This window comes from Drosophila yakuba, chromosome 2L (assembly GCF_016746365.2).
Source record: "Drosophila yakuba strain Tai18E2 chromosome 2L, Prin_Dyak_Tai18E2_2.1, whole genome shotgun sequence".
Lineage (NCBI taxonomy): Eukaryota > Metazoa > Arthropoda > Insecta > Diptera > Drosophilidae > Drosophila > Drosophila yakuba.
This window is the reverse complement of record NC_052527.2, coordinates 4,397,735-4,424,226: the sequence shown is the minus strand read 5'-3', so window position 1 is coordinate 4,424,226 and position 26,492 is coordinate 4,397,735. Positions and strand designations below refer to the sequence as shown.

The following is a 26,492-nucleotide window of genomic DNA, read 5'->3' as shown; positions in this document are numbered from 1 at the left end:
GGGGTGCGAAAATGGGTGGTAGAGAAAAAAACGATCCATTAGTAGGTACACAAAAAGTAGATTGAAACGGGGTTTTGTCCTGCCTTGTTTTCCAGTCAGCAATTTAAACCATTTTCAATTGCCAACAACGTACAAAGGTGAAATCCGACAACGAAATATGCATACATTGAAATCAATTACGGGAGCTATTCACTCATAAATCGTTGAATTCGTTTTAAAAGGCCACTTGGGCCAAAAGGCCACCATTCGCTAAATTGGCTTCAATAATTTAACCCTTAGCGTTTAACTATTTGTTTTTCCCCCCCTTGAAAAGCGTTTTATTTTCAGTGTACGCTTGTTAAATCGTTTGCATTATTTTTGATTTATTTGCATTTCATTTCATGCCTTGTTTGTTTGCGCCAAGTATTTTCCACTGCCTCTTTGTTACCTTCTGTCGCTAGGCTTTTCCAATTGTCTCTTAAAAAAGAAGCCCTACTTTAAATCTGATCGAATTAAATATTGCCTGAAAGCTCTAAAAAAATATGTTTAATTATAATAATTACTAAACTTTAATATCTGAGAAAAATGGCGCAGTGTAAGCTGTCGCCCCTTTCTGTTTTAGGCGATTTTATTTATTTCATTTTTGGCTACGCTTAAAAGCTTTATGAAAATTCCATTTGGCTTTTTGCAACTCTTGGCAACCTTTTCCTTTCCTTTTTTTGCACCATGCATTTATTCATGACAAAGAGTCCCGGCTGTGAGGGGATTGACAAAAACACATTTTAATTAGCATACACACATAAAACTTTCCATTTTCGTACTCGCATTTGAATACTTGTGGGTCCCCAACTTCCGTTCGTGTTTGCAAATGGCAAAAGTGGCAACAGAAAAAAAAAAGGATACTACACAAGGATACTGCTGAGTGCATGCAAACGAATTATAGGCATAGGATAACCTGAATTCCCCGTACGCTTGTCAGGACCTCCTGATTGGAGAACTCCTGCTGGATGCAATTAACTGCCAGTCTCGATGGAATTTCGGCGCTGTAGACCGTAGACTCTGTATTCTGGATTCTGTATTCTGGCTTCGGCTTGTCGCACATGCAAATGCAAATTAAAACTGCTTGGAGTAATACACAATATGTCATGTAAATGGCGCTCGATTCGTGGTGGCTCCCAATGGCGCTTATGAAATTTCGAAACAGCATAAAACGATGTGTGTTTATGGAAAGTGTATGTATCCGATGAGCTGACGGTGCGAATGGAAGGATATTTCGCGATTTTCGGGGATTTCCCCACGATGCCCCCCTCCAACCACACACTCCACGTGCGGAAAATAAGTGCAAGCCATTTATTGTGACGATGGTGCTAACGAAAAATGCCACGCTCATTATGTATGTATGTATGTTAATTAAAAATGCTTTTAAAGAGCCCTCGCGGGATTTGAAAGCGCATACTCCTCGCACTCGCATATATCAAAAGTTGATTATGCGAATGGGGCAGAAGTGAGCAGTAGCTGTGGCAGTGGCAACCCTTTAATTCTCGACCCGCATAAAAAATGTGCGCAGATTTGACATAACATAAACGAGACAAGTGACAAACATAAAAAGCAAAATGGCCCGGGAAAAGCGGCTGGGAAAAAAAAAGGCCTAAATGAGATGGGTAGACGGTAGCAGACGGACGGACTGTAAAAATGTCAAGGGTAAAGTCGGGGGTACAAAAAGGCACTGGGCGTCGTCGCACGGTTAAATGTTATTTATGACTGCAGCTGTGGGGATCGGGGATTCAGGGGATTGAGGTTCATGGTGACCCGCAGTAAATCTGCAGTCCGCTTGCAGGAATTACTAGCTGTTTCACAAGACAGAGACATTACTTGAGCGCCACTTGGCAGGGAAAATAAAAATATGGGAGAAGTAATGCAGGGCAGCACTGATGTAGGTTGTTCAGTTAAGTTCTAGGTGTTTCAATTTGCAGTGGAAAAGTTTTTAAAAAACATTAACAACAGATAATTAGCGAAAGTTAATGGAAAAAGCTAAATAAATATTGACTGGTAACTTATGATGCATATGCTGCTTAAGAGTCCTTCAACTGAAGCTATTTTACACACTAGAGACTTAACTAGAACACTCCAACAACGCTTTACGTAATGATGTTCAATACGAGTACCTTTGACTCTCAATTTGGGCGGCGAATAAACTAGAGTGCCACGCGAGTCGGTGTGAAAGTAAATGTCAAAATAGGCTAAGAGGTCTGCAAATAAATGAGAAACACAAAACACGAAACACAAAATTCAAATCAAATCAAGTCGAGTAAATAATTAAAGCTAAAGTGTGCAAAAAGGGTGAAGTGCGTGTTTGGAAAATTGAAAGAAAGTGCAATCCAAGTACCGAAAGTTGTGCTAACTACGGGGTCACAGTTCTCAAAGGTCAGAGGCCGCTACCTCAGCGAAAGAATCTCAATCGCTCGCCAACGAGTCCTCGATTAGTTTACCTTGATCGAATGCAAACTCAAAATCCTCTTGCCTAGAACAGAGAAAAACTCGCACGGCAACCGGAACCTTGCCGTAATTATGACAGTGAAATGCATTGAATATTCATAAGTGCACATGTGTGTGGGCTTTCGTTTATAATCAGCCTTGACATGCATTTTCTCTGGTTAGATTTGCATCCTTCTCCCGCTGGGCATGCCAAGTGGTTGGGTTCTTGGTGGATCCGGAGGATTATGCAGTTGACAAAGAGTCAATATTCTGCAGGGTATTGCAAGGTTCCGATTAGGAAAACCTTTCGAAGTGAAAGAAATTTATCTATTTATTTCACTGCTTATTTCTTAGGTTTTATCTATACTGTTTGTTTCCACTTTACATATTGATCTACTAACAAATTTTGATTACTATTGCACTAAATATGACGATTAAAGCTGCTTAATTTTACCAATTATATAACTTTGCAACTATGTAGTTCTATGCTAAACCTTGCCTTTTTATAGGGTATCCCCCGTTTTATATTTCCGTGACTTAATTTTCCGAATGTCAGGATGTCAGGGCAGAAATGTTGCAAATGCTGAAGCAGTGCGCTGCCTGCTGCTCGCATTGTTGTTATTAATTTTTAAGCGCTGCGCCGTATGGATAAAACAGCAGGCAAAGCAGCACGCACCGCCCTGTACCACCCACTTTAGTTTGGTGGGGGAGGGGAGGTGGTGTATGGCGGGGTGGCGGGGGGTTGGTTGAGCGGTGAATGGTGAATGTGAGCAAGTGCCACCGTCAGCGGGTCTACGTGGCGTATGAAAATTTCTCGACATAAACAAATGCGGCACGAACGCACACACATACACACACACGCACTCACACTGCCACACACAGAGTGATGCACAAGTGTGTGTGTGTGTGTGAGTGGGCGAATGGTTTACCGTTGATGTTTTATGCAGGATTTAAAATAAAGGAAATATTTTAAGAAAAATAAAGCGGCGACCAAGGAGCACAAACGAAAATAAATGCCAAAGGAAGTACAATTTCTGCGAGGCGTTTGCTTTAGCTGCTGTTCTTGTTTTAGTTGCTGTTACTGTTCTGTTTCTGTTTCTGGTTCTTGTTCTTGTGTTTGTTGTTGTTGGAGTTTACTGGGCTGCTGAGGATGAAATGAGGCGGTGGGTGGTTTCTGGTGGGTGGTGGGATGGGTGGGCGGATGGGCGGTCAGATGGGCGGTGGCATTGGATGGTTCTTGTAGTGGGTAGGTGTTTCGTTACAAGCGCCAAAAAAAGGTACACACGTACACGAAATCCAGGGTTGCATTACACAACACGGCGCACATTTGCCGCCAGAGTTGCCGCCTTTTTTGTTTTTTTTTTTTTTTTATTGTTTTTCGCTGCCAGTGCTTCGTCCTTGTTGTTATTTGATATTTTGTAGCGTTCTTCCTTATTTTTCAAACCTACGCGTGCGCCAAACACGTATACGCACTGTGATACACGCACACACAAGTAAATTAAATACGCTAAATGGGGGAAAACATTTATTTGTGTGTGTGTGTGTGGGCGAGTGGAGGGGGGCAGGGGGATTACATACACATACATAAATACAGGAGGTGAAACTACATACACAACCAAGGGGGGCGTCAAGGGGAGCGAGGGGGACAGAGCGAGCCAGGATAAAATTAACTATTATCGCAAAGCGGTTGGAAAAACACGCGGCAACGTCGACAAAGGCATTCAAATTGCCGCACCTACGGCGCCCCGCAAAAGGGGCGGAAGGATCTAGCGGGGGGCGTGGCAGGCGTGCTTGTTAAATGTGCCTCGGCATTTGGTAATATGGTTGTTTAAATTACGCTCTTTCGTGGAGCAGGGAGCAGGGGGAGTGGGGCAGTGGGTGAGTGGTGTTCGAAGTGGGACGGAGAGTGGGAGTTGGGGAAATGGGCGTTGTCATATCGACCGCACACAACCTGCAAGACACGGACAACAAACACACACAGCACAGTTGTAAAAACAGTTCAATTAATTTAAATAATTAAATGCGGGGCCAAACTGTTTTAATTACGCACACACGCGAACGGAGATCAACGCAGATAGTCCTCGCGGTGTGCGTGTGGCCCACAAATGTAATATTCGTATCCAGGCCAAAAGGACGCGGGGACCCAGAATCCTGGATCCCGAAACCCGAGAACCAAGTCCCCGGCACATGTGCCAAATTATGGGAAATGGCGCGAATTCGGGGCGTGCTTTGGCAGCCAATAAATGGGGAGCCGTGTATAATTGGTTTGAATATTTAATTGTTGCTTCTTTTTTCCCCATAGCCAGGCTCCAAAAGCCAAAATGAATATTGAATTCATTGGGGAGATGGTGGGATATGGCTCTGCGGCTGCCAGAAAGGGAGTAAGTGGAGGCAAAGCCACCAGTCGGCTGGAAAATTGTTTCGGGTGTTAAGAACTCACACTTTTCAAGAACTTTGTGAAATATCGAAAAATAAATTCAGGGTTTTGGTTTTCATTCAAGCCTCATGCAAACTGGGCAAGGGGTCGGAGAAACTATTAAGCTGGGGTTGCAATGTGCTTTCAAATGGATTCATCTTACAACGTTTGCTTTCTACAAACTATAGTCTTTATACAACAATTTAAGAAATCATAAAATCAATTAAAACTGATTTATAGAACTGCAGATGATAGATGGCTATTAGGTAAATTCGTCTTCTTCTTGGTTTCTTAACAGCAGAACAATTAGAAGGACAACAAGCTATTCAATCATGCATTAGATTTGGATAAAGGAAACCTTTTAATTTGGAAAGCCCCCGTTTGCAAATGTTTAGTGTATATACATCATTCAGTCTTAGGTAGTAAAAAGGTTAGAAAATGCTGGCGCAACTACATAAAGAATTTAGATTTCAAACAGATTTAATCCTTGTACGTCGATGGCTGCGATTCTTATATACAACTAAGAATTCTAGGGATTTTCGGTGGGATTCTTTTTGTTTGTTTGGTTTTTTTTTTTGGGTATTATTCTCTTACCAGCTTCGTCTGGCATTAGCTGAAAGAATGAGTCGGGCGGTTGTGTTGCAGCCTTGACATTACGTGGCGCTGCCGGAGCGTCTTCTATTGAACCCGAATTTTCCGTGGTTCCCAGGAAAAATTCGTGGTCGCGGTTTGGCATTTGACAGTTTGCATTTGATTGCGCGCATGATTAGTATGAGAAAGTTAGATCGAGTAGCGGTTTTTGTTTTTCGATGGAGGTCGGTGAGGAAAAAGAGAAGAAAACGAGAGAAAAACAAGAGCGTTATGTTAGAGCCAATCCATTTTCAGTTTTGTGCAGAGGTTTTTTTTTCTCATGAGATTTATGTGCAGGATATGCCGGGGAGCGACTGCAGCAAGAACCCAAAAATCAAAAGTAAAAGGAAGGAGGCAAGCGAACGAAAGATAGATATGTGAATAGGATCCAGAGGACTTACCCAGTGTGCGCACGGTCATCACTTTGCTCATCATCCCGTCGCCCAGGACATTCCGGCCCACCACCTGGAACTCGTAGGTGGTTCCGGAGGCCAGGCCATTGATGGTCACCTGGGTGCTGCCCGATGGCGTTACAGAGATCGTTTGCCAATCGTTGACGCCCGCCTCCCGGAACCAGATCGTATAGTCCTGCTTGTACTCCGACCCACCACTGTATCCTGGCAGCCATTGCAGCGTTATCGAGGACTCGGTGGCCTTGCCCGTGATGTTGTACGGCGCATGCGGCTGGGTGCCCTCGATCACCAGCTGGGTGACGGCCATCAGGGTGGCCACTTCGTTGGAGACTACGCACTGATAGTAGCCGAAGTCCTCCCTCCTCAGGTTCTCTATGGTGATATTGCCGCCGGAGATCTTGATGCGATTGCGCTGCGACTCGGTCAGCTGCTCGCCCTCCTGACGCTGCCACTTGATGGTGGGTCGCTCCGTGCCCTCCGCCTCCAGGGCGTCGCAGTGCATCTCCACGCTGTCGCCCACCTTGCGCTGGTAGAGCGTCTCCGGCTCTACGGTGAAGGCGGGCGGCTTCCGGACGAGCACGTCCATGATCCCGGAAGCACCGGCCGTGCCCTGTGCATTGTACGGCGTGCAGGAGTACTGGCCCTGGTGCTCCTCGTTCACCCGCGTGAACAGCAGCGATCCGTTGGCCATCACCACGATGTCCTTCATCTGGTACGGCTCCAGCAGGCGCTTGTCCTTCGTCCAGGTGACGTACTGCAGCTGCGGGCTCGACTTGATGTAGCACTGGACGACGCCGGCTAGCCGGAACGGCAGGTACTGCACCGTGGGCGTGAAGGTGACCTTGGCGGGATCTGCAAAGGAGGAGTGGCAAATTAGATAGAGATAATACACAGGATGATACTGGTAGCTAATTGATATTTAGGAGTTATAAGAAGTATGTATTGAGTTACTCACATTCGACGCTGAGGTAGGCGGAGGCGCTCTGCGGATCGCCGATGCCGTTGGTCACCTCGCAGAGGTACTGGCCCGAGTCGTCCGGCTTGATGGGATTGATGATGAGCGAGCCGTCCTTGCGGATGGTGACCCTGGTCTCCAGAGCGGCCACTTCCCGGACGGGGGAGCCCTCGCGATACCAGCGCACCGTGACGTTGCCGGGCATGGCCTTAGCCTCGCAGGAGAATATCACTTTTTCGCCCTCGAGCTTCGTTTGGTTGGTCGGAGGCACCTGATTTGGGTACGGGAAAATGGTTTGATAATATATTTAGAGAAGAGGGTCCAACAAACGGGTAACGAACTGCAAACTTATGACGGTTGACTGTGGACTGTTGACTAATTCAAATCGTGAAAAGGAACCAACCCTGGTCGTTGCCTTTTTGGAGCCTGGAGCTTGACAGCTAATTTTTGGCTGTCGCCGTCATCGATATCCCTTTGTGTGCACTCGCTACCGAGAAATAACATTTCTGCTGTCACAGCTATGAAATGTGCCCCGCTTTCCATCTCCTGAGTATCCCCCACCACAACCCAGTATACCCAAAAATCCCCGCTCCTTAGCTACCCCGTGCTCGCTGCCATTGACAAGTTGTCAGTCAAATGTCAGGAGGCAAACATTACGAAGCGAACCCCTTTTCGTCCTTCCTGGTAATTGCATGAGTGCATTCTGGGGTCCGTTGTGTACGGCTTGGTTTATTTAATGGGCACATTTGCTGCTGCCGCTTTGCTTTCGGGCAATTTGCTGGCAGACTGTTTCATTTGAATTAGTTTTAGTTATGGCCAAAATTGATGTGGGTTGACTCCGACTGCTGGTGGCCGAAATGGGCTCGTAAATTGAATTGGCTGGTTTTGCCTTTCGGATTTGCTTCGATTTCCCTTGGGGTCATCTATAAAATGTCCACTTTGCCTGCGGTCAGATAAATGTTATTGCAATATTTATGCGCAGATTGCTGCAAAACGGTTGAGCTGTAATTGAAGCACAAGCTATGTACTATATGTACACTGCCCATTCTGCTGCTGCATGTCATTCTTGGCTGGCCTGAAAAGCCAGCAAAAGGTCAAAGTTCAAGCGCTCCAAGACGGCAAACCGCTTGTGCATGTAGGGCGGAAAACCCTAAGCCAGCAAGGATAGACCAAAAAGGCAGGATTGCTTGTGAGTTACAGAGAGAAAGATTTTCGAGGTTCAGTCTGAGTTAAGATTAAATATAGACACCTCTAATTTTTGGTAGTAATGAGAGTAACCTTTGGCAATAGGTAATACAAAATTATTCGAACACCTAATAGTTTTTTGTGATACCTCTTAAGCGTGACCTTTTTCTCACTGTGCAGGCTTAGCCGCTCCCCTAATCCCGCCCTCTTGCAGTTGCAGCTAACTGTAAATAACCGAAATGCAAATGCATTAGCGGGGCGCACAAAAGTATGCTATACAGACGACGACGACGACGGCCATGTTTCCACCCACACATGCACGAAGGCTTCCCAGAATGTGGACGGTGTGGGTGTGTGTGTGTGTGTGTGTGGGTTAGGGCCATGTGAGCATGCTTGTATGCAGGTTGTAAATAGGGGGATCTGCCTGAGTCTAGGCGAATGACCATGTCAAGTGTACCGAGCGCTCCTGTGCTCCTTCTGCTGGTTGCTCTGTTCTGTTCTGTTCCGTTCTGTTTAGCTGTTTTGTGGGGGGTAGTAAGGGCAGTCTGCCCCTAGTGGCATGCAAAACTACGGGCCGGATGGAGGCCACATGGCGGCACAAAAAGTTTCACGCTTGTTACGGCTTTTTTTCCTCCGTTTTTGGGCCTGCTCTGCCGATTGCCACGGAAACGGGATCGGAATCTGGACATGGTTTGGTCTGGTGATTTCTGAAGCCGTTTTTGGCGGCTGCTCTCCAAATCCTAAAGCCCGGAGTTTCAAATTGATTGGGTCTGCTGTGAATGGGAGTCGGTAGCCAGCTGCCAGGGTCTTAGTTAATGATAAAGCGTTGAACAGTTTATGCAGTATGCGGAATATGAAGTCCGGAATGCAAAATGCAAAAGGAGCGATTTTCAGTTGGGACTTACACGTATGGTCAGCCTCTCATTCACAACATTCGATTTGGACTTGGTGCGTGTGTGTTTGTCGGGCGCCGCCTTATCCTACGGGTTTTTTATTTTTTTTTTGTTGGGAAATTGGTTTGGGTGTATTGAACGTGGGGGTAGAGAACAAAACTGCATATTAGTAACCTGATCGAACACCCTGGTTGTTATCTGCCAATGCTCATCACCTCCTGCCATTGTCCCAGCACAAACTTTTCTCCTAATGCTACTTTTGTATCGCTTGGGTTTTCTATCAGGGGCATCCCAGAAATCTCTGATGGTTTTTGGCGGGGGGTTTAGTTTGGAGTTCATGCGAATTTATTGAACACAGGAAGCCACAGAAATCACTATAATGTTTGCTCAAGAGCACGCATCAATTTCTATTTAACTTATACTATATACTTTTAGAAACGTTGTGATTTTGATTTTGATAAGACTAATTGGCATGAGCTCCGTCTAAGTGGATATTTCTAAAGAAGATTCCTGGGACAGCCCCGTATGTATCTCAAAATTAAGTGATTTGTATTTAGGTTTTTACCATGATTACAGCGCCGCCCGCGATTATAACACGGGCCGTATGGGAGACTTGTCCCTCACCATTGCGTGCAATGCAAGTGTACTCTCCGATGTCCTCGTGCCGAATGGTGGAGATCCGCAGCTCGGTGCCGTCGTTGAAGATGCCCACCGTGGGCGAGGGATCGACGGGATTGGCATCCTTGTACCAGAGTATTTCCGGCGTGGGCGTGCCATCTGCCTGGCAATTGAGTATAATTGAATCACCTGCAAGGAAATGTGGTGCCACAACGAAATGAGAATGAGAATGAGAACGAAACCGAGAATAAGAATGAGAATGGGCACAAGAACGAGAGCGAGGAATTAATAAGGTAAGTGGTGGCAATTGTTACGCTTTTTGGTTTCAAGGAGGGCATGAGCATGAGCTCACAGCCCACAGGCCACAGGACCGCCTCCTTCCGGCTCGGCAGTGGCTTATCTATTGTCCTTCGTCCTGCCACCATTTGCGGCAGACAATGAAACCGGGCTCTTTGTTGCAGTTCCCTACTCGCCTCACTGGCCCCGTTGTCTTCTGATTCTGTGTTTGTCTGATTTATGCGCTGCAGCGCCATATTCGCTCAACGCATTTCCGGCACCTCCAACTGCCTTTTGTTTTGTTTCGCCGCCTGCCACTTGGACTTGTAAACATTTTCACATTGATTAAGCGACGGAAATTTGATTTGATACGATTGCAAGCATAAAGCACCTATCGATTTTCGTCTACCTCTTCCACTTTGGGCCGCGTCTTCCAACGGAAGATGACAAATGGGCGGCCATAACTCGTTTCGTGAGCCGCCCCGGCTGGTGGCACTTTTTACGACTCCTGGGAATACGAGTTCTCAAGGTGACAAACTCATTCGGGCGCTGCAACAAATGGCCGGCCATTTGACACACTCGAAAAGTGGGCCAAAAGCGTACGGGGGTCGCACTCCACTTAATTCTGTGAGATGACAGGCCCCAAATAAGTTGGCCAGCTGAATATGCGCTTATTTATGGCCTTGCTATTTGTCAGGCAGCAAAGCGGCAGGTTTTGAACGCTAGTGATGGTAGGACAAGCCGATAACTGTGTCGACGGATATTAGTGATAAACTAGTATCGAATTTGATCGATAACATTTCGATATTTGCGATAACTTACAATACATTCATTCGATTATTTCCATATTACACTATTTTTGCTTTAAACATTTTAACATTAAAGCTCATACTCACCTAAGTTAACGTATATAATATCCTCTGGCGTAACACTAAAGCGCGGCGGTGCATGTACGTCTAAGTGGAACCATGTACCGTTCTTATGCTGCTTGGGGTCCCGATTGAGGAAGACGACCTTGCACTCGTACCATCCTTGGTCCGATTCCCGGATGTTGGTCAGGTTGAGCGAGGCGGAGCCGAAGGGCGAGTCCTGCGACACGCGGGACACGCGTCCCTTGTAGCCCTCCTCGATGTGCTCCGGATAGCTCTCATACCAGATGTAGATGGGCAGATCGGAGCCCTTGATAGAGGAGGATATGTATATGCGCACATTAGTTTGACTCAATGGGTTGTGGCAAGTGATTAGAGTTGATTCTTGATTGGTCTGTCTGGAATGCGTTTAATGCATGGAATGTGCCATGGCATTTGTACATACGACAAACGACAAACGAGAGTCTGCTTTCTGGTACGCTTCAACTTGGAACAGGTACACATTTACAGGTACAGACAGTATTTAACCTAGGGTTATGATTCGGTTTATGAGTCGCGAGTTTTTTTTTTTGGGGCATATGTACATACATAAAACAGTGTGTGCTCTGGGGCTAGGATCATGCATTGTTCTACATTGAAAGACACACAACAAATCTTGGCGGTGGCATGCAGGTGCGGGTGCACATTAAAGCTAATCGGGAATTCTCAAAAGTTTCCCGCTGAGACAACGCAAACAACTAACAACTGTCGCAAATAAATTGAGCTGCGACATAGGTACAACATATAGTACATACATAAATACAAGGCTACGGGGAACATAACTGCGTTCTGTCTGCAAAAGTAAAATCTACAAACAGTCAAAACAAAAACTCATCACGTTAACGTGGAGAAATTGCGCTGCCGCATGGTAAACATGCCAGGCAAACAAACAAGCGCTCTCGCAGATACACAAACTATATGTATGTATATACAGACATGGTCACACATTTTCACTGTCAACACAAACTCCCCAGATCCTGGGCTCACCACTTGTCCCGCGGCCCCTTCGTCCTTTTTGCATGCTCATCAACGGCCGGAGGGAAAGTGGAAAAGTGCTGGGGCGGTGGAAAGTGGGCTCACACACACGCGCCCACACACAGTATTTTTGTAGTGTGCCAGGGACACGCTGGCAACAATAAATCATCTGTCTCAGTGTGTGTGTGTGTGTGTGGCACAGCAACTAAAACAACGAAAAGGACGAGGGCCAAAGAGATACATTTGAAATTCTAGCTTGTGCAGATAAAAAATGTGCATGTAAAATATATACATACATATATATCCAGGCAGGCAACAAAAATTGGGGTTAACCTGCACTCGCCCCCAAAAAATCTCCCCCGCCCCCCACAACGAGAATCATGTGCAACTTGCCCTTTTGTTTATTTTATTTCCAGGACCCCCTGCGAATGCATTGAACCGAGTGCATTTTCGATTCGAATTCTCTCGCATGACCAACAGGAGCTGGCTCTGGACCTGGCCAAGCATTAACAACTTGGGGACACCAGATTGTGCTCCCTATCTCTAAATACCGAGATGTGTGCCAAAGATAGCGGCGTAATTGCGTATACATAAATAACTGGTAAGCAAATTGCTTATACGCCACGTTATCCCAGGCAGAGCTAATCGATTTATTTCCCTAATTAGACGAGAGAGCCTGGCTAGATGGGCTGTATGTCGCTTATTAAAACTTATAGACGTTTTAATAATATTCTCGGCTGACGTATGAAATAATTTGCGTTGGCAGGCACAGCAGCACGGCGAGGCACAAAAAGGGGGCAGACATTCAGGGACACACAGGACACGCAGACGGGCGAGGAGGTCCTTTGGCCCGGGCCAAAATTAATATTCGCACTCGCAGAAGCGTCATAAGTTGGCTTGGCAAACATTTTTCCGCTTAATTTATTCAGTAGCAATTAATTTAGATTGCAACTAAGGCAACGCCGCCGTCTCACGCCCTTTCATTTTCGTCCTCCTGGGATTTCTCTCTCTCTCTTTAAAGAGTGAGACATATATATATAGAGAGAGAGAGAGAGAGTGAGAAAGGAAGTAAGCCCGCAAAAGTAGGCAACCTTTAATGAATGCCAACTGACAAAAGCGAAATTCTTTCGCATTTATGGGCCAGCAATGTGTGTTTTTGCTGGAAAAGTGGGCGGGAATGCGGGCAGGAGATATACGAGCGCATAAATTAAAAGCTAAAGCCATGTTAATCCCTTTAATTCGGCCATTTACCGACTCTCCTCCCCGCTCTGCGGTCGAGGGTATTTTTATCGCGACAAAACATAAACATACTTTTTGCAGTACTTAAAACTTTGTTTGGCATTAAAATTGCTTGTAAAACTTTTAAGTTGGCACAAAAAACAGGAGACGTTATCTGCCCAGCACAACATATACATAGTCGCATAACTTTGGCTGCATTACGCTAAGCGAAGGACAGTCGTGACTTTGACGCCCACGACGCCTTCGTCCTTTTTTTATCCTGGCTGCCATTGCTGGCATTTTCCACTTTATTATCCTTGCGGTTCTCCTCGCTTTTTCCTATCAGCCTGCAGACCAAGCTAAAACTGAAGCAGAAGCTGAAGTCGAAGCCGAAGCCGAAGCCCCGAAGAAAGTTGGCTTAGGCGTGCTTGAAATTATGGAAAGTAAGTTGTTTGAGGTCGGGGTTTAGTTGGAAGTCGCTTAGCTGAGGTTGCCCGCGTTAGTTGGCTTCATCAAACTTTGCCGCATGAAACATACACTGCTATAAAAATATTCGAAGCTTACTCTTAAATTCTCAAGACATTTTACCAATAAATAATGTTGGATTCATGCTAAATACTACACTTTACACTGCATATTGATATGTTATACAAACACAACGTAACACTACTTTCTAGCAGTGTAGATGGGGCCAGGTAAAATAGTTTACTACAAGTATACTCTAAGCATGCTGGGAAAATAATTGGATTACATTACAAAAACGCCAACTGAAAAAGATGAATGGAGAGAAAGACGTGACTGGGTGGCGGTGCTCAATATGTGATGGGAGTTTCGTTGCGCCTTTTGCGTATTTGCTTATTTGATTGGAATTAAATTTGCTTATCCTACGGGAATGTGCAGCGGCAGTTGATAGTGCCAAAAATATGCCATACTCGACTCGACTCGACTCGTATGCCATCAATCGTTTGGCCGAGTGGCAGAGTTGAAAACTTTGTGCAGTCATTCTGGTGGCAGTGGCATTCGCTTTATCTGCGGCTCAACTTTGCCAAACATTAGCATATTTCTGCAAACTCGAACTGCCACTTTTGGGTGGTTGGGTGGTTGGGTGGTTGGCTGGCATGTGGGTGGTGCAGGCGGTATGGAGCTTCGAAACACTCGGCAACTAAAGTCTTGGCAATGTGACTAATTTGTTTTCAATATTTTTGCTCGACTATAAATGGCTGTGGCTAATTGTTGGGGATTTGCATGGTTGAGGAATAAACGGTAGTGGAAATTGTATTCATTTTTGTGTGTTGCAGTGAGCAGTGAGCAGCTAAGCTAGATTTTTGTGTATGCTGTCGATTGCGAACGAATTTCGATTTGATTTGATTTGCAAATGGAATTTCATTTTCGATTTCTTTCATTTGGTGGATTGTGAATTTTTCGTATTCGACTGCTTTCTTCTCTTTCGCTCTCTTTGGTCCGGGTGCTGTGAAGCCCGTTCCTTCAATTGACAAATAATTTGATTAATTTCATCTTTTTGGTGTTTTCGAATGCCGCAAAAATAATTCGATTCAAAGTGTTCTGAAGTATTCTGAAGTGTGTTCTGTATATGTGTGGCTTGTGTATGTGTGGCTTGTGGCTTGTGGGCGAACTGAAAGGAGGCGCAAAGAATCCGATCCCAAAACCGATCAGAAATCAGAAGCGGCCGCTGGAAAGCCGTAAGCCTAAAGCCGAAAGCCTGCCTAATTCAAATGGTGTGTCTTGGCTTGTGATTTTGGGTCCGGGTCGCGGGATTCAGGATCGGGATGGTCCCCCGATTTCAGGCCGGAGGATAGGGGCTGATGGTTGAATGAGAACCAAGGCGAACTGAAACCAAACTGAGGGAAATCAAGTCGAAAATTTTAATTCAAATTTAAATTCAAATTCAAATTACCAATATATGGAAACACATAAACACATACATCTCAAGCTATATGTTATAGTTATCGGTATCGCATGGACAGCAACAAACAACACGAGCATTGGCAATAGTTCGGTTAGTTCGGATAGTTCGGTTATCGGATCAACTTGGTTAATTTGTTTTGGGGGCTTTAAGCACGTTAAAGGCACATTAAATCAACATAAAATAATGAAACTCAGGCTGAGTAACTGAGATTTTTTTTTGGGGGTGGGGGGAAACAAGACTCATACGAGTAGAGATGGTATTGTACGTATTAGTTGAGAATACACTGAATAGGCTGGTAGTTCTTTATATATGCGTTTACTGCGTGGGTCTGTCTGTTCTGACTGACTGTATCTTACTTTTTCTTGCTTGTTTTTGCGTATCGGAACAACAATGTAAAAAAGAGAGTTTAGAGAAGAAATGTTAACTGTGATATCGTACCGTTTCGCTCACCTTCTTGTCCCACTGCAGGACATATGGCACGGGATGGTCGTTGGGGAACTCCACATGGCAGTTAAAGATGACGCCCTCGCCAAGGATGGCCGTGATGTGCACGGCGTCTTCTGTAATGGATAAAGAAAAGGGATATGGGGTTCTTTAGATACACACCACTTGCAACTTGTGTATGCGAATTGGCAGCCGCAGCAAGGATGCCCCAACGTGATGCGCCCATAATACGGCCAATTCCGCAGCCGCAGTCCCGTCCTCGTTATTGCTTCCTATTTAGACGTGACATTCAGCACGATTTACGTGGACCGACAAATGTCCTGCGCCTGTCATCTCCCATTCCATGCAATCCCATTCCGTGCCCATTCCCTGCCCATTTCGTGCCCATTCCGCGCTGACAGAAAGAATGGCAAAACCAACATGCCAGGGGTTACTTTTAAATGGATTTGTTGATGGCTATGTCGGTCACATGTCAAGTGCTGGTCATTGACTGATGTTTTTGCCCTCCCATCTCTCCCAAGGGACCAATAGCTGACCCGGCTTCCATTTTGGTTTTCAAATCAGTTATCCCATTCAAAGTCGGTGAATGTGTGTGGTTTGGAAACTACGGTTATGCAGAGGAATGCACTCAGGAGTCACTGAGAGAAATTGTTAGCGTCAGCTTAATGGTTCCAACTTAGATTGACAACATTATCGAGATATTTCCCCAGAAAAGTATTTATTAGGTATTTAAATATTCCGACATTGTACCATTGTACATATTTCAGTTGTGGAACATTTTCCTTGAGTTAATATCTTGACCAGACACACACACACACTGAGTAAGAAATCAGTTTGACGAACACCTCCCAACTAGCAACTAGCATTTTAACAGAGTATTTCTGACTTGGCAACGCAACGAGTAGTGACATTTCATTAGCGTTTGTCACCTGTCTGCGGCTGGGAGAAAGGTGGCAGGATTGCAGGATGGACTGCGGTGGGCACTTGACAGGCGCTGATTAGGCTCCTTGTTCCTGGCTTTGATGGACGCTTTATTTCTGTGCTGTGGTTGGTTGGTCCTGCTGACTGCCCCGAGGTGCGAATGTGCTGGGCATTATTTATGTATGCACCGCACCCCCTCTTCACAAACCTAGAGTCCGCCTCCGGGTGAGTGAGAGGAGTGAGCTATTCTGAGCCGTTGACATGGTCAGCCAAGCTGAAAATTTCGTTTACAATTGGAGCAGAGCTCAAAGCCCGGCAAGCGGCAAACGGCAACGGAAATGCAAATGAATTGTCGGAAACAGCAGGACAACAACAGCAGCAAACTGAGGAGCAATCCAATATGGGAGCATATCCTGTTACACACACACATGTGGGTGTAGGTGGTGGGTGTGGGTGTGGGTGTGGACGCCACTTGAAGATGGCGATGGTGACCGAAGTGCAGCTGCTGCCGAGGACCCGGAATCTCTGGCCCTGGCATTCTGACCCTAAACTTGTTAACAAACAACTTCTGACCTGCCTGCACATGCCACCACCAGCCATCCATCCCCCCACGCCCTCTATTGTATCTGTAGATCCAACTGTATCTGTATCTGTATCCGTATCTGTGTCGGTAATAGGGTTAAGCAAACTACCCATGTCCGAAGGCAATTGTTCGGGCGGGCAGACCGCTCTTGATTGGGGCGTTGTCCGGCAAAAAATCAACTTAATGCGTTTTGCATTAATTCCCCCATCAGCTCTCGTCCCATCATCCATCGGAGATGTGGAAAAAGCCTGTCAAGGACTTGGGCTCCAGCTACATGAGGTCTTTGTTAGCCGCTCTCCACCAGACACTCAACCAGTCAGTCACTCACTCATCCACTGAATCACTCACTCACTCACTGACTCGCTGGGTCGCTTTATGCACTCTTTGCTTGTTGACTTTGGCATTTGCATAAATTTATGTTAACTTGGCCAGCTTTGGCAGACTATTTGCATCGCCACTCAGCCTCCGCTTTCCGGCTACCGAAAAAAATACGGAGCACAACATCAGGAGCGACACAAAAACAATAACGACAACGACTTGATGGGGTTGGCAATGGTGATTATGCCGAGAGGCGTGCACTGGGACAAAAGAGTGATAAGTTATATATTAGATTCGATAGAAAGTTACTGGGATTCTACTAGAAGGAAGGGAGAGTATGCAGCTATACTTTTGTTCGATGGTTGCCTAACCTAACCTTGACTAATTACTAAACAGCTAATGTTAATTGCACGCTTTTTCTCTCTGTGCACTGCCAAGGCACTTGTTCGTCTATTGCCCTTTGATAATGTTGCAGACATGTCGCCGAGAGCCAAGTGAAGTACTCGAGGGTAGCAGGAAGTCAGGAAGTCAGGAAGCTAGGATGTCAAAGTACCCGCGTGTATTTCGCCTCCGTCGCGCCTTTTGATGGCGTTAACATGCAAAAGTGGTTTCATTATTCCATTTAGAATGTCCTTCAGCCAAAGGCAGACGTTTTCTCTTCCCTTCAAGCCCCAAGCTCCAAGCCCCCAATCCACTTTACTTAGCCACCCACCGCCGAGCACTTGACACGAGTCTTGGCCTGAGTTATTCAGCGAGGCGCATTTTGTTTTCATTGATTTGAGCCAAGTGGAGTCGCCATCGAGGAATTTATTTTGCTATTTTCCCATCGTGGCAGTGTCACGCCCCCCGGAAAAACCGTAGACCGTTGCCGTTGACCTTTCGAACGTTCTGCAAAGTGGCCATTGCGCTGCCATGGCAAAGGAATCTCAAGCGGTTTTTCCAATTTTCGGCTAAATTAAATTGAATTAATTCACTCGACGAGCTGGGAACGAAGAACGTCACGGTACATTGAGCGCAGCCAGTGGCAACTTTTAATGTCCTTCGGCAGCGCAGGAAGGACTATCAGGAAATAGCGCAGAATATTCGCCTGAAGGTCAACTCATCGAATTTAGTGGGCTGCTGTAGTTCACAAAAGGTTCTTTGATGGCCAGTTAACCTAAGGCATTCCGAAGAAATTTTCAAAGTTATGGGTAACCTTTCTTAGATCGCAGTCACCTAACTAAATTTGGCCGAGAATGTATTACAACATTCAAGCGCAGTTTCTAAATTCTCTTTGATTTTATAGCGTAATCACTAAAACGGCTATCGAAAATGGTTTAAGCCAGTTATTGCTGCATACGCCCATTGAAGCTTACAATCACGAATTACTGAATTTTAGGGGCACCTATTGAGCTGGGAACGAATAAATCAAGAGGGCTAAACAAAAGCTCCACTCTCTCTTTTTTGGCCAGTGGTTTACTGGTCAAAACTCGATGGCTGATGGCCGATGGCCGATGCTGCGCCCAACTGTCCACTAATTGCCAAATGTAATCAGCTTTGGGCGCACGTAAGCCGCTTATTGTGCGCCATTAAATTTTCCCGAGCGCCGTGAACACCAGATAAAAATCAAGTTCCACACATGCGCATTTTTACGCATTTTTCGCTCTTCAGATGATGAAAACAGAAATAAGAGCGCATCGTCCATCAAATTTTCATATGAAATTTTTGGCCGCAAATAGTCGAGGCTTTCGAGAGATTTAATTAAGCAACTCGATTGCGATTTCACTCACCTGGAATATTGTGCGCCTGGGCATGTTTCGCTAGAAGGGCCAGCAACGAGACCAAAACGAACTGGAGCACCTGTAACGTTGGCGTTGACCCCTGACCCCGCCGCGGGATGGGTACGCAGATGGAGCTGCCTTCTGCCCTTCGTCGGCTTCGTCTTCTCCTCGTCGTTTTCACTGTGAATGCTGCCGTTTTCGCTGGCGATGCCGTCAGCGTTTTGCTAGCGGGAATCGTCGTTGTCGTTGTCCTGTCAATGGCTCCTCGACACCTGGAAGCACGCTCCTCTGGGCTCTCCGGGGATTGGGATTGCTGCTGCTGCTGCTGCTGTAGCTGCTGCTCCTTCGATTTCTCGGTTTTGTGCTGGGTGCTCAATGCCCGACACCATCGATGAGACCCGAGGTCCGCGCACACGCCCATGCCTCTGTTCCCATAGTTCGACGCCGCTCCTAACGTATCCTTCTCACCTTCAGTGGCGTCATCTGGAAGAGGGATTGGAAAAAGAAGAAGAATGGGTGAGATTCTGTCAGAGGGATTGCATTGTCGCTGCTGGATTGCGGTAAATGTTGCCATCAATGAACGCCTTGCACTCGCACTCACACTCACACTCGCACCTGGCTGCACTTGATGAAGCTGTCACGTTCCTCAGCCGTCATCCATCACAGGCGTCAGTGTCAGACGTCAAGTGTCAACAGCGATCCTCCCAAGCCGCCCACTAGCCTCCATACCCATACCCTGTTCTGGGGATGGATCAACTCAGCCATCTAGAAATCCCATTTATCAGATACTTATGTAGAAGTTTTATCCTAAAAACTAGCAAACTATCCCAAAACTCGTTTCATGTTAGCTGTATCAGCTTAACATATTTATAACGTCCTTCAAGCGACGTTCTTACCAAAAAGTTTTCTTTGCAGACAGGTAGACCTTATCGACCATCTTGGACAACGTGAAACAGCGTCCTAAGCGCCGTTGACAAATTAATAAACAAAAGTTTTCCATTTCAACACTCCGAGGCGAGGGCGCACACACACGTCCGTGAAATTAAGCAGCTAATATGTTGTAGCTACAACTGATAAGGACACCACTTAGCAGATTGAGATGGGGGTGCTGGTGCTGGTGCTGTTGGTATCCCCAACAAAAGAGCGGCCCAGAAACTTACAAGGCTCCTATACAAATAGAGCAAACTTTTCCTCGCCTGTTTGGCAATAAAACTTTGCGTTTTAATGTAAAACTCGTGTTGAAAGTCGATGGCAGAATGGGTGCGATGCTAGGCTTTGGTTTACGTATTCCTTTGCCTTTGTGTGATAGTTTTCCAGCCGCTACTTTATCTCAGGATCGTGATCGGGGCCCCACTTTCGGGTAGCGCTGCAGTTAATTGAAATGGCACCCAAGCGTGTTTTATGAATCGCCCACACAAGTATGCAGTATGGAAAAAAAGCTGAGGTTTAAGGAAATTCCCTGTCATTTGCGGTGGGGAAACAAAGCGGGAAACGTGCTTTTAATTAAATTATTCGGAATGCGTTAAACGGAATTCGCTCAATTCGTACAAAATGAAACCCTCTGTCTCCGGTTTTTGCCGCACTCTACGCCATTACATGGCCACACATAGAGATATAAGCAGCTGCCGTAAAACTTCCCCCAGTACACAGAAATACAAAAAGCCACAGGAGCCACCCACACAGACATTTTAAATTGCAGGCAAAGCATTTTTGTAGCGATTTTCATTCCTGGAGGGATGCCAGAGGAGAAAACAAGATGAAGGGTGAAAAGCCTTTGCTTTTTCCTTACTCAATGTTGTCACTGCAATTAAGTAACTCGAGCAAAGCTTCCCCCAGGATGTGTGTTTGTGTGTGTGTGTGTGTGTTGAAAGTTTCGTGGCTGACAGTGCTGTATAAACGTCATTAGTGCCATTTTAATGCATAACTTAATACATCCGGTGAGAGAGTAGCGAACAGAATAGTACACACACAAGCACACATCGGCACACACACTAGCACACACCCGCACACACACACATACGCACTGGGAGTCCATGTGCGTTGAATTTAATCCTTTCTGGCATGACATGTAAAATTTTAATAACGTCAAGGTTTGTGGAGCATTATTAAAACTTTTTGCGCTGCCAGCGCCATTATGACAAGTTTATTAAAACGAAATTTATTTATAGAGCACACTTGAATCCCTCAGCACCACTGGGCTCGTCCTGCACATTCACCTATATATCCTTCTCCTTCACAACCACACCCAAACTGAAAGACCAGGCAACAAGCAAGCAGCAAAAATCGCATTAACTGTGCGGTGCCCGTTCGTCCTGCTCGCTGAAAAAAGGATGCACAGGCACTGGCACACAGGCACAGCCAAAATAGAACAAAAGCCGGAAAAATGATTTCCCTTATGACTGAATTTTCATTACCGAAATGCCCGCCATGGCGTATGATTTCATTTGTAAATCAGCTCAAGTTGAGCTGTGGGGACAGCCGGCATACCAAACAATGACAAATCAGCAAACGAATTGCATTTGCTGATACCCCAGGACGAAAAGGACGAACGTGGGCATGGGCATGGGCAGAAGGACATGGGGGCCAGCTCATCGTGCGCTAAATCAGTTGATTGGTTCGCCCCTCTCCCTCTCCCGCCCACGTCCATTTGCGTTTTTGTGTGCTATGCTGGTTGGTGTGCCATGAGACCCATAACTGAATTGTCGGCCACGTCGATGTCATTAAAATGTGTGTTTGTCTGTGTGTGTGTGAGTGCCCCTTTCCCACGCAGCAGCATTCGTCACGAAGCTAGCTGCACATTTCCATACACTCGGAAAACAATGTAACTTATTCTAACGCATTAACCTAAGCTAATATTTAAATGCAATCCATTTTTGGGGAAACAAAGTGTGATAACAATCACTGAAATCTTGCATTTCTTTTTATAATAAACACCCATTTCCATATACTTTTCCGCTCAGTGTAGCTCGCCTCGCACGGCGGCCATTTTATTTTCGACCCATGCGGTGGCAGCACTTTATGGCATCCGCTTCCGCCGCCGTTTGCTGGTTGCTGCTTTTTGGTTGGCTGCACACACGGCGCAGAATTGAGGATTCGGGATTCCGCCGTAAGCACAGCCACCACATCTCCGTTGCGGATCTTCCGTCCACAGTCCACGGACGACGGACGACGGCGGGCTACTTGGCGGGCTCATTTGCATTGCGTTCTGGGGATTGCTGATGATGGACGGGAATGGATGGGGCCAGGTTTGGCGGGCAGCAGAGGCACTTTTAATTAAAAACCCTCGCTGCTGGCCAACCGAAACTGGAAGCCGCAAATAATTTTCACTTGACTCACACATGGCCAAGGACTGCCCCGCCCACCGCTCACCGCCCACCGACCGACCGACCGCAGCCCCTTTGGTTTCAGAAACTAATTAAGCATGTTGTGCGCAACAACTTGGCATTAGGACAGGGGCACCAGACTACAGCTCATTGCACTCCAATAAAGGCGAGTGCCTACACTCCGAACCTGCGAGTAAGGACTTTGGACCGAGGACTACGGACTGAGGACTCCGGACTCCGGACTTCTTTACGGACTTGTCGCTGCCACACCCCAAGAAATTTCGACAGGCACTCGGCTGCCAGTTTTCGCCCCAAGTGCTGTGTATGTATCTTGGGTGTGTGCCCTTTGGCGCAAAACAACAAATTTTACAACTTTTGCACACTGCGTTGAAAACTGTTAAGAAGAGGGCCATTTCATGTGCGAGTTTTCTACTCGTGCACAGGAAAAAAGTCATTAAAATAGGATTTTAAATAGGAACCTAAATAAAATATATATAAAATATATTTTACGCTCGCATATTTAAGTTCTGTGCACTTTTACAAACCTGTACATTATTCACTAATTTCCGTGTAAACTTCAAAGCTCTAGCGAGTGTTTTGAATGTATCCCCCTTGCCCCATTTAACTGCCGTAGCTTTGTTTTTAGTATCACTCATACGCAGCGTGGCACGCCTTGAAACTTTAATGAAATGAAACAACCCCACCTCCTTGCCACTTTACATTCTCCGCCTGTTTGGATTACGTTTGGGGAATGAACCCGTAGGCCAGTAGTCCGTAAGCTTGTTAGCGAAGTGGAAAAACCGGAGAGGGCCCGAATAAGTAGGCCAAAGCGAGAGAACAATGGATAGCAGTTGCAATTCCCGAGCTGCATTGACAGTACTCGGCTATTTGGAGAGCAGACATTATGGAGCAGAACCACTTCCATTCGATTATTCTTAAACGTTATTTTTTTGCTGACCATCCAGCGTCCAGCAGCCAGCATCTAGCGTCCAGCATCCATGGCTATTTTTCAGTTAATTCCTGGCGAGATAGGGCCATAAAGAGAACTGCTATCACTTAATCTAATGAGTTTTACCTTCCCGCCGCGGGCAATTAGACCAAGAATAGCCATAAAAGTTTGAAACACAGCAGCGGGCGCAGGCAAAGTCAATATATCATTAGCCACTTGTGTGGCTAAATGATCTAGAAAAAAATGCGGCCAAATAGACTGCGGCCAAGTTTTTCGGTGGGCCATGCAAAAATGGCCCCGGCCATTGTACAATTTTAATTGCTCTAAAATGCTGTAATACAACACGAACCACAAATAAATAAAATTTGCTGACATCAACAGGATGTTTGCGGGTTCCTGTCCCGCCCCCAAAAGACCAAAAGAGGTGGGAGGTTCTTTAGTGGAAAGGAGAGGGACAGACAGGACCTCTGGACACAAAAAGGAGGCCAGTAATGGGCCATCTAATGGTCCCGGGCCTTTGAAATTTAATTTCGAACGATGTGCGATGGCAACGGGCAACGGGCAGGAAATGAGTCGAGCATTGGTGTTGTGTTGTGTTGTGTTTGTGTATCGTTTATGCCCACTTTTTACAATTTATTTGTGCTTCCCATTCTCGTAGTTTTCACTTTCTTATCGCACTGCCCCATTACGCAACATATTTTTCATTCACATCACAACGATGCCGTAATGGATTGTTTCACTTGTGACGCTTACTTATTGACCATTGTATTTGGCCATGTGACTTGGCAATTTTACTTGGCCACAACGATGGGTCCGCTTATGCGCTTTACAGTTTTTTCGAAATTATCCTGGATGGAAACGCCCAACTCGCCAACGGGAAAAAGTTGGCGCTTTGAAGCAATTAAATTCTTAATAATATTTCGGAAAGTGCAGAAAACTTTGCGCACTGTTTCTGTAGCGAAGAAACGAAAGAAACCGCCAGTGCCGTCCAACTTTTTTCTTAGAAAACATTCGGCGGAGTAAAAGTGCAAAATTATTCCGCGAACTAAAAATGATGGAGCACGGGGAGGTCAGCTGGGCGTTAAGGCAAAAGAAGGAGGAGGAGTGGCCGAGGACAAAGAAGGAAAACTTTTACGCTTCATGCTTAATTGCGGCATTTCGATTAAGCAAAATTAATAATAAAAGTTTGTGTTATTATTTATGCAGTCGGAGAATGGACGATGTGAAAGGGAATATCAAAGGCGCAAAAGAAAAGCGGCGGCGGCGGAAGTGAAAATTTAGCAAACTTTTCCATCTCGGCTCGCTCTGGCTTACGCGTTGTATTCATTTCCTCTGTCGGCTGTGGCGGGTCTGTCTGCTCATAAATCCTGTAAGGATCCCCAGAAATAAAAACTTTTCCACCGCAATTCAAGCGAAGACACGCAGGTCTAATAACTGCAGACATGCGTGCACGGGAATTTTCTTTGACTTTGAGCCGCTCAAAACCTGATTACTGTCCTAGAGCTGGAAGCTCCTTTCCCCCACTTTACTATTATGTGAAGTTCGTGTGTCTCATTTAACTTTTTTAAAACTTGTTGAAACTAAAGCTCTCGCACTAACTAAAGTGGACTTTAGTCTCCAGCTTCTCTGCTCTGCTCAGGACTTTTTGGACTGACTGTGATGGGAAGTTGGAGGAGGATGGATGGATGCCTCCTCGTCGCTGTGCCAGTATATCAGACATCCTGCGCACAGCGAAACAGAACGGAATGAAGAAAAATAAATAAATGTAATGGCAACGCTAATGAACGGCCACCCCTGGAAACTCCCGCCTCCCGCCTCCCGCCATCCGATTTTCCTCGCTTTTCCGACCCCCGGCCAGCGGACATGACCATAAACTTTGCTGCCGTTGCCTCGGCATAAAGTTGATTTCGAGTTCGGGCGGGTGAAAAAAAAAAAGAAGAAAAAACGCCAAACGGGATTCGGGCAAAAAAGTTTAGCACTCGACGCTCGACTTGGCTAAAGGATCCCTGGGTCTCTGGGTCCCTGGTCCTGGGATCCTGAATCCTGGATCCTGGCCACCCTGTTTACGCACGTCTTTTGGTCGCTGCATCAAATGAAATGCTGCGAGTTGAATAGCACAAGATGGAGACGAGTGAGAGACATGGAGTGGGAGAGGGAGTGGCAAATCATGACTGAAGTGCAAAACTTTTCCCATTATGCAATAAATAAATTTCCATGCTTTAAAGTGGCAATCGGAGGGGCATGTGGCGGGGAGGGGGGGCTGCGATGTGGCAGCGACAAACGTAATTACGTATACGCCATGGAGCACGTCGTATACTCGCACTCGATGGCTGGCAGGGCACCTTGTAATGGGCATATCAGCGCAGTTCAAACAGCTCCAAATTGAATAAGTAAACAACAACGCCCCAGAGCCAGGACCTCCACTCCCAACCAGATGCAAATGTTTGTTTTGTGCAGAGAGAGAAATAACGAGATACAAACTTAGTGAACAGTCAACCAAAAAAATATATTTCAATTGAATCATATAAACTTCATTTGAAAGGCACTTGTACATGGTTTTGCACATAATACCTGAATGTCTTCTACAGAAAACTTCTAACAATCAATTAGTTTTTAATTTGCATCAAAAGAATTCGAAATGAAGTCCTAAAAGTGCGCACAAATATTTCAGAAATAAAATGAATGAAGCAATTGGAAATTCGTTTTCCTTTGCAAAGATAAATCTTTGGAATTTAAATAAAGTATTTCATAGCTTTTGTGCCGTGCAGGCAAAGCGGATGAATGGACACTTATTTTTTTAAAACTCAAACATTTTTCAGCGAGCGCAGGCCAACAAAGGAGCACAGGACCTTGCCAGGATATTGATTTTCCCGGCTAAGCTGGCGAAAAACACACCAATAGCAAGGCGGGCGATTTGACGAGTCCATTGAACTATTTGCCGCTGTGGCCTGAATGGCCTTATTAAAAGCCAGTCCCTTGTTGGTCGTCCTGTTGGTTCTGTTCGTCCTGGTTCGTCCTGTCGATATCTCAAAACTAATAAAAAGGGTTCGTGCAGCGGCAACACTTTGGCAACTTTTTGGTTTCGTTCTGCAAATTGATACTCAAGTATTGGTCAAGGAGTGGAAGGGAAACCAGATTTCTGATTGCGCTTTAATGGGGCCTAATGGCCGGCGACAAGTGTGGCAAATTACTTTAATGGTCGCAACGAAATAATGAACACCGAAACGGGCCTGGGAAAAGTATTTAGGGCTGCTTTCTACCTCCTTTTCGTGTCCTTCGAATTGGTTAACCAACTTATACAACTTATGGCTGCCCAATCTCGCTAC

General features: G+C 45.8%; 1 protein-coding gene across 13 annotated transcripts in view; it reads right to left on the bottom strand.

The window, feature by feature from the left end:
* The window catches only part of LOC6526806 (protein turtle), a 39,701-nt gene that overhangs the window by 7,750 nt on the left and 5,459 nt on the right, over window positions 1–26,492 (bottom strand). For 6 of the 13 annotated variants that reach the window (XR_006245121.1, XM_015197977.2, XM_039371590.1 and 3 more), the window contains exons 3-10: window positions 18,904–19,377; window positions 15,307–15,428; window positions 10,737–11,019; window positions 9,512–9,753; window positions 8,959–9,033; window positions 6,869–7,139; window positions 5,902–6,765; window positions 5,465–5,548 (exon numbers count right to left, since the gene is read on the bottom strand). Coding sequence is in view for 10 of the 13 variants with exons in the window: in XM_015197977.2 (XP_015053463.1) it covers window positions 5,465–5,548; window positions 5,902–6,765; window positions 6,869–7,139; window positions 8,959–9,033; window positions 9,512–9,753; window positions 10,737–11,019; window positions 15,307–15,428; window positions 18,904–19,315 (2,353 nt within the window). In the remaining 3 variants the exon portion in view is untranslated. Of the gene's footprint in view, window positions 1–49; window positions 2,229–5,464; window positions 5,549–5,901; window positions 6,766–6,868; window positions 7,140–8,958; window positions 9,034–9,511; window positions 9,754–10,736; window positions 11,020–15,224; window positions 15,234–15,306; window positions 15,429–18,903; window positions 19,378–26,492 lie in introns of those variants that run through there. The other 7 variants (XR_006245122.1, XR_006245123.1, XM_015197980.3 and 4 more) reach the window with 4 other exon arrangements.